The sequence below is a fragment of the Mytilus trossulus genome, chromosome 4 (genome assembly GCF_036588685.1).
Source record: "Mytilus trossulus isolate FHL-02 chromosome 4, PNRI_Mtr1.1.1.hap1, whole genome shotgun sequence".
In the NCBI taxonomy this organism is placed as follows: domain Eukaryota; kingdom Metazoa; phylum Mollusca; class Bivalvia; order Mytilida; family Mytilidae; genus Mytilus; species Mytilus trossulus.
In genome coordinates this window covers 79,271,107-79,285,848 of record NC_086376.1, presented here as the reverse complement: position 1 = coordinate 79,285,848, position 14,742 = coordinate 79,271,107, and the positions used below count along the sequence as shown (strand labels likewise).

General features: G+C 32.0%; 1 protein-coding gene and 1 long non-coding RNA gene across 2 annotated transcripts; both read left to right on the top strand.

The window, feature by feature from the left end:
* The first annotated feature begins 1,013 nt into the window (after window positions 1-1,013).
* LOC134716062 (uncharacterized) lies at window positions 1,014-2,234 on the top strand. Its single transcript, XR_010106827.1, has 2 exons — window positions 1,014-1,243; window positions 2,046-2,234. It is a non-coding gene; the product is annotated as an uncharacterized LOC134716062 (long non-coding RNA).
* Window positions 2,235-3,303: 1,069 nt separating this feature from the next.
* On the top strand, window positions 3,304-13,010 carry LOC134716061 (uncharacterized). Its single transcript, XM_063578786.1, has 4 exons — window positions 3,304-3,485; window positions 4,255-4,335; window positions 9,143-10,351; window positions 12,337-13,010. Exons 1-4 carry the CDS (start codon window positions 3,437-3,439, stop codon window positions 12,747-12,749), a joined length of 1,752 nt encoding a protein of 583 aa, XP_063434856.1. The 5' UTR covers window positions 3,304-3,436; the 3' UTR covers window positions 12,750-13,010.
* The last annotated feature ends 1,732 nt before the right edge of the window (window positions 13,011-14,742 follow it).

Sequence of the window (14,742 nt, the reverse complement as noted above, 5' to 3'; positions counted from 1 at the left end):
TGCGTATTTGAATGGTGAGCTATCCACATAGGAAGAAGCTATTCAAGAATTAACTACAAAACCAGTGAAATCAGATAAAATTGCAAAACGAACGATACTTTTAGAATACGTAAGCAAGAGCAACATCAACCCCTTTTAAACAAAATTATGACTTAAAAAATTAGTTTATTTTCTTTTTTCACAGAAAAGGTGAAATAAAGACAAAACACAAAAAAAAAACCGGGCACAATAAGTAATATGTTCAATATATTTCTTTGAAAAACGTTTCGAGAAAACATAACAGTCTCTTTGTTTTAATACTTTTTACCAAGTTTCAAAGTTGGTTTAAACAAAGCAAATATCCCAAAAGTGTCTCTTTGCAAAGTATTCCAGTAAGTAATCTTATTAGTTCAACTAAACAAAGTACAGCTAGTTGACTTCCTGTACTTTCATGAAACATCTGTTTGCTGCATTAAGATTATCAAATTATCGTTCTGTTTTTTCGTTGAGCAGTCCGTCTGTCTGCATATTAAATTCAACCCCCCCACACCCCAAAACAAAAATTAGGTGATTGAATTTAAGGGAATTCATCATGTAATCTTTATAATTTTATTACCATATTTGCTCTACATTTGATTAAATGTTTTTTTTCCAATTTGGAAAAGTGAACCTTATTTTAACTACGTATACAAAAGTTTGTTTGAGCTTAAACATATCTATTTATAATAGATTAAGAAACAAGTTATTGCAACTCAACTCATAATAATCCATTTCCACTTCGCGGGTGCGAGTACTGCCTTGTATCGGCAGTAGCCTCCTATTTTTCTATACCTACAAGGGTGTCTTTAACGTGCAAGAGTTATGGCTCTCTCTTTACATCGTCCAGCCATTTATCGTTCCCTTCCAACGGACTTTCATCGTTTTCTCAAGACCAATCTCGCAAATGGTGTCAAGGGAAAGCAAAGAAGTCCCTGAAATCTGATCGAATCAGGAACCTTTGTGTTAGTAGTCAGATGCACTAACTACTAAAAGTTTGTATATCTGTAAGTATTATATACCAGTACCTTTATGTTAACGTCTAGTTCTTTAGTGAATCTTTCACAACATCTATATTATATTATGGCGTTTGCCTTTTTATAAATATTGTTTTCTATATGTGGTAAAACGCAAAAATTGGGTGCAAGCTTCAACTCTGTGATCCTAACTGCAGAAATTAAAAAAGGACCCAGTGTCATCTATTTTTTTATACAAACAAGGAAAAAAGGTATGTATAAGTGAGCTTTGCTTTAATTTTTCATATTGGATTTGTGTTAACCCCAATGAGAATACACGATAATGACGGAGGTAATAAGAATGAAATGACTTCTAGACACACGGAGAGGGGCGAAATATACGAGAGGGACAGTCAAACTCATAGATCGAAAATAAACTGACAACGCCATCGGTAAAAAAGAAAAAGACAAACAAACAAATAATAATACACATGACACAACATAGAATACTAAAGACTAAGCAACACGAACCCCACCGGGAGTGATCTCAGCTGATCCGGAAGGGTAAGCAAATCCTGCTTCACATGTGGCATCCATACATGTAATATGCATACTATGTCATTATTTACCTTATTGTGTTTGTTTTGGTGATGTAAATTAAAATGTTGTCCCGTTTTGATTTGTATTCACTTTTTTGGCAGGAAATGCCAGACACTATGATATTTTAATACATGTATATACTTATCTTCACAAACACTTATCGATCACAACTTAGTTTGTGTATAAAAATGAATAAATATACTATAACAAAATTTTAAAAACAAATTTCAGTGTCTATTTTTTATATGCTTAACCTTAATATTGGCCTGGTAAAAAAATAAAGTGGACATTAAGCTATATGATTATAGAAGTTGTGGATACAAAGCTCAGTCCGATTAACGTAATGGCTTTTATAGTGAGCAGACACACGATTTTTATCTATTTTACCATTGTACAAATATTTCATATATCTTCGTTTTGCCCTTATTCCAGTTTTAATTTTGATTTTACATTTATAATGGTTATTTGTTATAGATGCCATATCACACGAATAAATGTTGCATCAACTTAAGACGATAAGATGTTGATAACGGTATGAATCAATAAAATAAAAGACAGTCTTGATCAATATTTAGACTTTAAACAACAGACCAAACCATTACCAGAGAAAAACTGTGTTTGAAAAGAATGGTGTTGCATAAGAAATGTACGCAGAATTACAAGGTTATTTTTCTTTTTATTTTGTTATTGCATTTTAAAGAATACGTGGTTTTTTTTCTATTTCGTTTATCCAATAACTGATTGATAATTATTTTTATTCCGCTCAAACGTAAAATATATCTTTTGCAGATCAAAAAAGATAAAAACTTTATCGATGTTTTACGTTTATCTTTCATTTCTTCCATGGCTTATTGAAAAAAGCATGCACGAAATTTTAACTTAATATGATGACCTTCCTTATTCATGATTGTAATCAATTCGTAAAACGGCTTCAACGAATTTCGTTTTTTTTAAATGTTTTCTTGTTACAGAAAGTTGATATGATTTTGTTTTTCTCCAGGACGTTTTAGTTAAGCTTATTTTAACTATTGGGCCACCCTGATCAAACATTTCCAATTGAAGACATCAATTTCAAAATTAAGGATTTCCATTTTTCTTTTTTATTTGACGTAAACCTTATGACGAACACTGTTGCAATATATTAAGAAGTTTGTGGTCAAAGAATTAAATTTCAACCTTTGTCTACTAGTTAATTTGGCTCATCATATTAGATTACAGCTATTAAACCAGTTTTTGGTCCGAAATATCTCAGTTTTTCAACTCGTTCCGATGATTTTTATCAGTTTAACTCCATTCGCATTAACCTGGAGGTTCGGTATTTTTGTTATAGTCATATTTAAATATATATTTGTAAATCATTCATTTGTTAATAATGAACACCATATAATATATAGATCATAGTAATATTGCTGTAAATTTTCTATGCATTGTGTTACATTTATTTTTATTTTTAAATGACAGCACAAATCAGATCTAAAATAGTAAGTTGTTTTACATTCAACTTGACTCGCGTTTCGTCTACAAAAGACTCATAAGTGACGCAAAAATCAACAGGTTAAAATTACCAAATAAATAACAAAGTAAAAAACCATCGATTATTCAAAAAATCTATATAATTACTCAATGTAGAGAAGGAAAAAAATCAATCTATGCAGCAATTCTTCATAAAAGACAAACAGTTTACAAAAATAGATAAACAATACATTTAATTGTGTACATATTTGATAGATAAAAAGCTGGATGGTGTCTCATTAAGCGACTGTGTTATCGTGAGCGGTTTTAGTGATATAACTACAGCTGATACCCTAGAATTGTACTTCGACAACAAGAAACGATGTGGAGCAGAAGGTGTAAGGGATGTGAAAATGGATAGACAACTAGGAAAATGTTGGATTTATTTCAAAGATCCTAAATGTAAGAACCCTACTATCTTGAATATAAAAAAAGTATTCAGATAAGCTCAAATATCAGAAGGCGGATTTATATCGATTGTCTATTAGTTTTGTAAGAAACAAAGTAAGTTACTACTTGCATAAGGAAGATATTTGAATTATATTTATGTTAATTATCAATAGAAAGCAAAGCATACTAACGATTAATGCAGTAGATTAATTACTTTAAATAGTCATAGAAACAAAGTCGTGCTGATATTGTTATTGGTACCTTTTTTTCCTAATCTCAATCAAAGTTTGAAATGTTGAATCCTTTTTCGCTGCTTCTATTTGTGACACTCATGACAGTATACGGACATTGCCGATATTCGAATATCAGGGTTCGATCTTGCATGGCTTCGTTTTAATGTTGGGATATATTAAATCTTCAAACTTGGCCCTTTGAGGCTCAAAAGTGTAACAGTTTGGTTGACCACAACACTTTTAGCGAGACACAATTGCATGTGGCAGCGAGCCAAATCAATTGAGCTGGAATTTATAGTTTGAAACTTACCTATAAAATTTCGAAGAGGTAATTATTTTTTTTTAATTGTTTTTTTTTAAATTTTTTTATATTGATCATTCCTAGTAATATATTCAAAATATTAAGATAAACAAAAGTACTGCAATCCACGGGCTCAATTGGAAAATACATGTCCTTTTCAACGTGTAAGGATTTGTCAGATACATTTTTCGTAATATTAATGCCTCAAAACATTAAGATAGTAACTCAAATTCATTACATTTTACAGCTGCTGTGGAAGTTTGCAGACGTTCACATGAAGTTGACAGTCAAAGGTTATCTGTTCTAATGCCTGACGAAACTTATCAGGGTAACAATCTTTAGCTTAATTGTCACTGTAGGGGAAAAGCGGGATACAAAGTTTAAGTACAAACACCTATGTTGCAGTTTCCTGAATTCACAAAAGCAGAAGAAATTCTTCTGTGTAATGCCCTACCATCAAATCCAAAAGGACGGAAAGCTTGGACTATGTCTTGTGTAATGAAAGCAGTTCGATTAAGTGCGAATAAATAAGTATTATATTAATTCAAAACGGACTTTTTTCTGTTAGCAATATTCAAATCGCACAAAAATCATTAAGAAGATTCAAATCAAGTGAAATAACAAAACACTGAAGTATCAAATGAACTCTAAAAGAAATTATACTAAACAATCGGATGATATATCGTTCTTTAAAAGGATTTTTTGTGAATTAACGATATCATATATAAAGACAGAAAATGTGTATCGTCCTCCTTGAGTCGAGATAGACGAAATGCTCGAAAATATTTCGTTATTAGTCTTTGGTGTAGGGGGTATGTATGATTCCAAGTTTTTCAGTATCATTTATCAAGAAAAGTTATAGTAAGTGAAAAGGTCGGCCTGCAAGTGATCTGGTATCCGATTGCAACGTAATCTTTTTAAGAAGACGTATGGTATTCTTTTTATATTAGTACAATTGATTGATTTGTTTAAACAACTCTTACAAAAAATACATTGAAAATGTCTATTGAAATGTTTTACCAGTAGAGTCGGTATGTGTGACATATTAGATGTTTAACATTCATCATTTATCATTCCAAAAAAAAATCATACTTTTCATCAACATTTTAAGAATTTTACAAAACGTAAACAACATTTTATTTTGTCCAGATAGGAATGACATAACTAGTTTTTTTCGTTTGACAACAATCCCAATCGATATTATTACGTCTACTTGAAGTAGAGCTTTTACCATCAAGACGCATGTCTAACTAATTTTAGCTGACAGCTTAACTTGTTTCTGTGACTTATTGGTCTTCGACTGCTGCCATGTTTTTACAGATATTAATTTTATGAAGGCAAAGCACCACAATCACATTTATATTGTCAGAAAATGATATTTTTACTAACTGCATTTCCCATGTTTTTATCATTACCTTCGCCGTATTTGGCACTACTTTTTGGAATTTTAGATCTTCAATGCTCTTTGTACTTGCTTGGCTTTATAATATTTTGATATGAGCGTCACTGATGAGTCTTATGTAGACGACACGCGCGTCTGGCGTACTGAATTGTAATCCTGGTACCTTTGATAACTTTTTGAACTTTCGTAAAATTCCCTCTCACAACCGATCTGACCTAAGTTGACTGAATGCAAAAAGAACATTTACCGGATTTAAAAGACTTTTAATAGCTCTTCGATACATTTGACATTTTACATATAAAATGCACATAATGATCGTAATGATGCTAACTGGGTGAATTTGTCGGGTTTTAAGAGCTAAATTGACAGCGAGTCATTTCTACAATGGCCTCTTAACGATTGGTAGACTTTGATAGTGTAATGGGGATCTAATTTTGACGAAATGGAATCCTGTTAATTACCAATATAGACTGTTGACGAGGTAAATACGTTATATATGAATCTGTTGAGATTTTATTGACCTTTAACGAAGACCGAGACGGAGTATCAATTTAATCAAAAAGGTTTATATATAACGTATTGAATGAGTGAAAGTACTTGACTTAATTTAAATATTCCATACGCAAGTATTGTATTATGTATATTAACTTCAACTTTCTTTCTATTTATACAAGTGAAGTTCTACCTAGCTATACATTCAAGTTTAATCCACCATTTTCTATAAAAGAGTGTTCCAAGTCAGGAATATGACAGTTGTATTCTATTTGGTTGTGTGTCTAAGCTTTAGACTTCTACCATTTAATTACGGAATTTCAATTTGGAATTTTCCTCGGAGTTTAAGTTTTTTATTCAATTATTTTTTTTTTATTTTAAATTGTAGTTTGCACGACAACTGTAATTGACCGTCAATGTTTATTTAATTTTCAAATGAGACATGTCGTCCATATCAAACAAATAGAATCAAGGCTTCATGTTCATGACATACCCTTTTAATCACGTTGTAGTTATCACCAATGAATAAAGAAGATTTTGTTTTATAAATTTACTGTTTGAAAATTATGAATTATTCGATATACTAAGGATCTTCTTTTTCCCAGACATAGATTAACTAAGCTGTATTTGGCACAACATTCTGGATTTTTTGGTCTTCAATGATCTTCAACTTTATACTAGTTTGGATTTGTAACAATTTTGATCTGAGCTTCATTAATGAGTTTTCAGCAGACGAAACGCGAATCTGGCGTATCAACTTATTAGCCTGGTACCTTTGATAACTATTTACACCATACGTATTACTTGCAATGCATATCTATTTAGACTTTTCTCAAAAGGAAAGCCTTTACCGAATTTAAAAGACTCTTAATAGCTAAACGATACATTTGTGTTTTAACATATAACCTGCACATAATGATCGTAATATTGCTAACTGGATAAATTTGTCGGGTTTTAAGAGCTAAATTGACAGCGAGTCATTTCTACAACGGGCTTCAAAGTTATTGTGAAACTGCCTATTCTAGAGGTGGCGTGAATCAGATGTGGATACTTAAAAATTCCAAAGATCTTTTAGAGTACATACAATCTAACTCTCTTTCATCTTGTACCAGTATTAAAACATTTGACTTTTCTACTCTTTACACAAGTATTCCACATTCCAAACTAAAAGACAAATTAAAAGAGTTGGTATTACTTCGCTTCATAAAAAAGAATGGCCAACGAAGATACAAGTATCTTGTCTTAGGGAGGGATAAATCCTACTTTGTAAAGAATCACTCTGATTCAAACAAACAATTCTCTGAAACCGATATTATCAAGATGCTTGATTTATTGATTGACAACATATTTGTTACGTTCGGAGGACGTGTTTTTCAACAGACTGTCGGCATCCCAATGGGAACAAACTGTGCCCCTCTACTTGCTGACTTGTTTCTTTGTTATTATGAGGCTGACTTCATGCAGGAACTTCTAAGGAAGAAAGATAAAAAGTTAGCAATATCCTTCAACTCTACTTTCCGCTATATAGATGACGTTCTTTCACTAAATAATTCAAAATTTGATGACTATGTGGAACGCATCTATCCCATCGAATTGGAGATAAAGGATACTACAGATACAGTTCAGTCGGCTTCATATCTTGACTTACATCTAGAAATTGACAATGAGGGTCGGATGAAGACAAAACTTTACGACAGAAGAGATGATTTCAGCTTTCCAATTGTGAACTTTCCATTTCTAAGTAGCAACATTCCAGCAGCACCTGCAAACTGGGTATATATCTTCCAATTGATACGATATTCCCGTGCTTGCATTTCCTATCATGATTTTCTTGATAGAGGGTTACTGCTCACAAGGAAGCTATTAAACCAAGAGTTCCAAATGGTGAAGTTGAAATCATCCCTTCGTAAATTTTACGGACGCCATCACGAGTTGGTTGACCGTTATGGAATAACCGTTTCACAAATGATATCGGATATGTTCCTTACGTCGTAACTACAATCCCCTTCCCTTTCATGAATTTGACCTACCGAATTAGACTATTTACCGGATTTGTAATCACATAAGCAACACGACGGGTGCCGCATGTGGAGCAGGATCTGCTTACCCTTCCGGAGCAACTGAGATCACCCCTAGTTTTTGGTGGGGTTCGTGTTGTTTATTCTTTAGTTTTCTATGTTGTGTCATGTGTACTATTGTTTTTCTGTTTGTCTTTTTCATTTTTTTTTTTTTTTTAGTTTTATGAGTTTGGCTGTCCCTTTGGTATCTTTCGTCCCTCTTTTTTTAACGATTGGTAGACTTTGGTAGTGTAATGGGATTTAATTTTTACGAAATGGAATCCTGTTAATTACCAATATAGGCTGTTGACGAGGTAAGTACGTTATATATAAATCTGTTGACATTTTATTGACCTACAACGAAGACCGAGACGGAGTATCAATTTAATCGAACAGGTTTATATATAACGTATTGAATGAGTAAAAGTACTTGACTTAATTTAAATATTCCATACGCAAGTATTGTATTATGCATATTAACTTCAACTTTCTTTCTATGTATACAAGTGAAGGTCTACCTAGCTATACATTCAAGTTTTATTCACCATTTTCTATAAAAGAAAACATCGGAGTGTTCCAAGTAAGGAATATGACGGTTGTTTTCTGTTTGGTTGATGTGTCTAAGATTAAGAGTTTACCATCTGATTACGGAATTTCAATTACAAATTTTCCTCGGAGGTTCAGTTTTTTTTACTCATTGTTTTTAAATTGTATTTTGCACAATTACTGTCATTGACTGTCAATGTTTATATAAAATTCAAATGACACATGTCATCCATATACGTTCGAATAGAAACAAGGCTTCATGTACATGAAATACCCTTTTAATCACGGTGTAGTTATATCCAATGAATAAAGAAGATTTTTGTTTATAAATTTACTGTTTGAAAATTATGAACTATTCGAAATACTAAGGATTTTCTTTTTTCCCACACATAGATTACCTAAGCTGTATTTGGCAAAACATTCTGGAATTTTTGGTCTTCACTACCATACTTAATTTTATAATAGTTTGGCTTTTTAACAATTTTAATCTGAGCTTCACGGATGAGTCTTAAGCAGACGAAACGCGCATCTGGCGTATCAACGTATGAGCCTGGTACCATTGATAACTATTTACATCATAAGTAATATTTGCAATGATATTCGAAATATGTTAAAGTTTCGCAATGCATATTTTCTAGTCCATAATCGACTCCATGTGAAAGAAAACGGATCTAGCGAATATACAACCACCGAAGCACAAGTGGCTGTGGAAAAATTTCGTAATCCTGAGTCTGTCAAATTCCAGTCGATCGATCACAGAAAACTAGAGTTTTTAATGAACTTACCAATAGAAAAAGCAGTCTTTGAAAATGATTTACTTTTTAATCATGCTCGTGTGAAATGGCCAGAAGAAACTAGAATTTACTGTACAGTTGAAATCATCAGTACTTTAACAAAACATACGGAGAACTGTTTAAGTTTATCTAAAATTTGGACAACAGCAATCACAAAACAAACAGAAAAATTCTTTGATAAGTTAATCGTCAATGAGTTGGATATTTCACAGGTTGTCTGGGACAAGGTAATGACATATTTACAAACTGAAAAGAAGCAGGTAATTGTCGAAGTAGACAGGAAGTTGCACAAAGTATTTATCGTTGGTCACAAAATCTCAGCAAATGAAACGACAAAGATCATTGAAGATATTATCGAAACAGACTTGCAGAAAAGAAAAAGCCACTGTATTGAAAAAGTGAACACCAAGGATATCTATACAAGTGTGTGCGTCTCTTGTGGAGCGTTTTCTGATCAATTCATACAATATGTTTCAATGCCGGAAGTTAGCAATTTTGTTGAAAATCAGTTCGAAAAAAACAATATTTTTGGCGTTTGGGAATTTCAAGAGAGCAATGTCATTAAGATGTACTCTCATTCCGAAGTTAAAGCCAAGTTGGCTGAAGATATATTAAGAAAATCAATATTCAGTAGAGAAATTAACATTTCTGGAAGTAATTATATTGCTGTTGAAAGCAAGCAGTGGTTGGAAGAACTTAAAGCCATTCAAAGGAACTATCAGAAAGCAATAATTACCGTTTTTACAGTTCACGAGATTTCTGCTAAAAAAGTCTTCATTTATTCTATTTCATCGGAGGCAGTGAGTCACGTTTATCGAGATATCAATAGGTTTCTTTCAAAATCTGATATTAGTAAACCTCTGTGTATGAATAAAGAAATGTTAAAGATGAGGAAAATGCACATGAGAACAAATAAATGGATAACACCGACTGGTCAGTCTATTTATACACGTATTGGAGACATAACATGCTTAGATGTGGATGTCATTGTTAATCCTGTAAACAAAGAACTTCAACTAAGAAGAGGATTATCAAAAATTATACGTGACAAAGGTAATTTGCTGTGATGTCTTTTTACAGAGTGATCTTTCAAAAAATGTCCTTATCAATATATCGGCCTTTTTTGCTGAATGCTATATAAAGTTGATTGATGTAATATATACAGTTATTTCAGTTCTCCTTGGTCAAAAATCAGTAAAAGCAGTACTCATTTTTGCAGTCCGTCGTCCGGTTTGGAAAACCTTTGAAAATTATTAGATAATCTGAATTATCCCGGGAAAATGATGACTTGCTTTGCCAAAATAGACGTAGGACGTATTTGTGCAAACCTATATATCATTTAGCTGCACTCAATTCACAAGAAAAGCTGTGGTTATTATGACTAATTCATAACTACACTCAAACTGCTGATGAAAACCTTAACGAAGAAAAAAATTACACTGAAGCTTTTAAGACATTAATAACTTTTGCCAATAACAAAAAACACAAGTTTTGTACCCAAGAAAACTATCAATTCGTAAACATCCAATGAATTTATTCTTAAAGCGCTAAGACAGCCGACCTTGAGCAGTGTCAACATTAAAATTACAATGCATATTTAGTTAAAAATCTAATTACTTGCTATGAAAAGTTACTGCTTGCATCAATGAAAGATATTCAATTATATGTGTACTATTGTTTGTCTGTTTCTCTTTTTCATTTTTAGCCATGGTGTTGTCAGTTTGTTTTAGATTTTGACTGTTCCTTTGGTATCTTTCGTCCCTCTTTTACAACGTTAACTGCATTACCTTTGAGAATAAGTTAATTCAAGACTCGATGAACATGGATCACATCTAATTTACGCGCTCTAGGAACAACATCACCGTAAAATCTAAGATGTTAAAATACAACTAGTATTAATTTTTGTACAGATAAAACCAAACTTTCAAACCTAGTTTTTTATTATAATAAAAATAAAGTAAAGTCACAAAAATACTGAACTCTGAGGACAATTCAAAACCGAGTCTCTAATCAAATGGTGAAATCAAAAGCCTCCAACGAATAGATAGCAACTGTTATACCTGAATAGGTACAGGCATTTTCTTAAGTAGAAAATGTTGGTTTTATGGCTAGCTGTACCTCTCCCTTTTTATGACCGTCGCATCAAACTCTATTATATTGACAAGGTTGTGTGAACAAAATAAACAGACAAAATAGGTAGACATATCAAAAATTGGGGTACAGCCATCAACATTGTATCATAATCTTAATCACCATAACAACAATCAAATATGCAACAGAGAAGCACGAAAATGCAGACAGACAAAGCACATAGCAAAAACGAAATACAATACAAAAATTTACAATAACACAATAACACAACGGCAGTAACAAGGCAGTGTTGTACCCGATTGTATACTCTTCCCAAGTATATGAATCAACTAACTATATAAATCCATTAACTTCTCGGTGGTCCAATAGTCTAATTTCGTTTCGAAACAAATATTTGAACATAAAAAACGTATTTCTCAAGGCGATGGAAAATACAGTTGATAGTTGAGAGTAACTGATATTATTGTATAGCAATATAATATTTCCCACAAAAAGTAACCAAAAGTTAGCGTGCAATAAACTACAATATTGCACTAGTGCAGTAAATCTTCAAAATTCATGACGTCATATACGTCAAAATCTAGTTTAAACCAATTTTTACTTTTAAATATTATATTGCTATACAATAAAAGGGTTATTGCATGAATATTGGGGAATATTGTCCCTCGTAGAACATATATTGCACTCACAAGCTCGTGCAATATAAGATTCTACTCGGGACAATATTCCCCAATATTCATTCAATAACCCTATATTATTTCTTAAAATTTAGTTATTCATGTCTCTGACTTCAGAAGAGAATATACTACTATTTGATAGAAGACCGATTTCTGGGGCCACCTCAAAGTTCATAATTTATATCTTTATAGCAGTTGAAACACACTTGTCTGGTTGAATTTTACTTTCCCACATTATTGTGACCCTAATCCTGTCTCGTTACATTTCAGGTGGTAAGAGTACTGAGAAGGAGTTTTATGATTTGACCAAACAACAAAAAATGTTACAAGAGGGAGATGTATTGTACACATCTGCAGGAAATCTTCCATGTAAATGGATAGTTCACGCTATAACTCCTCAATGGACGGAAGGACGTCGACAATTCAGAAAACTTTATAAGTGTGTTAGTTCGTCCTTTAATACAGCTAACCAGCTAAAATGTGCTTCAATTGCGATCCCAGCACTTAGTGCTGGTATGTCTCGTTTTCCAGCAAACTTGTCAACAAAAACCATTGTAAAGTCCATACGTGACTACATGAAAGAGAGAGGACGCGATTCATCAATTCAACACGTGTATCTCTGTGACATAAACAATGATACTGTTGGTTTCTTTGAGTCTGCTTTAGTTGAGTATTTTCCCTAAACAAGACATCATCTTTTGTCGAATTTTAAGCCTAACATCATTTGAAAAGTAATAGATGTATTTGTCAAAAGAAAATAGTAGTGTAATATATAATATTGTTATATAATTTTAACAATTCAAATCCATAAAGGCAAATTGTTGGTAAAAACAAGTGATTGTTTTATTTGGATGTAGCGTTCTATTATGCATTTAAAGACAATTGTTATATCAGTCTTAAATATTACAAATTTGTCGACACGGAAATATATCGCCCATCGGTAGAAAAAACAATATGATGGACAGTAACTGTAACATTTTAAAATAATTCAAAGTTGTTGGACTATGACCTATAAGGTTGGATCTAATGATTGTCAACAATATGATATGTTGTGATAGTAATGGAACTTTAAAGTGAAAAATTGTCTACCAAAAAAAGTTCTCATGAAACTAACTTTCGCAGAAAAATTCAAAAAATATGTCATTGATATATCACGAATAGTTTCTTTTTAAACTAACTTAAGCAGAAAACGTATTATCGAAATAGGCTTTCTAATTCAAAGTCAGTCTACCATGACCTAGGGGAATGGGAATCGATATAGTTCTCAAAATGATATATAATGAAAGTAAGGCAAGTTTAAGGACATTGCTTTTAATTTATCTAACACAAGCAGTAGCTATTAAATTCAAAAATCACTGGACCAGGACCGAGGGGACAGGGCCTAAAACTGATATGAACAGATAGTTAAGCAACTTTATAGAAAATATTGTGGCTTATAAAGTATATAAATTCTGCCACTTTATTAATGACAAATTCACAGGCATAAATAAAATGAACAGATGAAGAAAACGAATAAGTTGTTCGTTGTGGTACATGATGGATACAGCTGCTTTTGAATTAGCTCAAGCTTTACGGCAATATTACAAAGAGTATCACGACACATAGGCTGCGTTTGATTCGTTGAATGAGAAAACGGTTATTATCTGTGATCCGTGTGAACATTGTAATGTTTTATTGTTCGCTGACACATATTGTCGTTTTCCAAACAAAAAATGGTGTGATATGTAAGCCTTTTTATTGTTAGCATAAAAAGTTTAACATTGTTTATTTCTATTACCCACAAACATCCATCTGGTTTGAGAAAAAACGTAAAATTATTTCAATTCGTTATTTTTCTTCAACCTTTTTAAAATCATGTATGCCATAATGTTTTGTCAAAAACAAAATGGTATACTACGCTTCTTTGTTTAATTCCATTCCCATATGTGTTAGTACATAACTAGAGATCGTGGTATTATAATCAAAAGTTTAGTCTAAGGCGAATAAAGATTTAAAAATAATTCTATTTATCAAGAACTTTAACCTGAAAATAAAATGATTCCACACTACCACACGAGATCAAAACCATAATTTTGCATTCCATTTTGTATATCTAAATCATGATAATGAACATAACCAGTAGCCAGTACTTCAAAGTACTGGCAATAAACTACTGATATCATGTTATCAAAATTGTCTATTATAAAATTTTGAAAACTATTTTACTGAGTAAAATATATCGTGCCCATTCACAAAAGGCACTGGCTACGGTTACATGGATATGTAACAATAATAAAAATATTATTGTTACATTAGAGACTAATTGCCGAAATGCAAAGTTGGGTAAGGAACTGATTAATTACGAATGTAACAATAATTATTGAGGCTACAGTTACATTGCGTTATTGTTACATGAAAAACAGCAATGTACGCTAGATTTTTAAAACTTAAATCTTCTATAGTTTTTGTTGCTTAATTATTTCATATGTACTAAATAATACTTGTTATAATGATAAATAATAAATATCATTATTCAACAAATAGTGTTTAAATAGTTTGACCTATTAATGGTTTTGATGTTCTTAAAGATATACTACTTCAGATAATAGTGCCAAAGGCGAAACATATAGTTCATGATGGTTTGTTGTTGAGAACTCGGGCTTAGAAAAGTGTGCCCTTATAAGTATTTAACTGCAC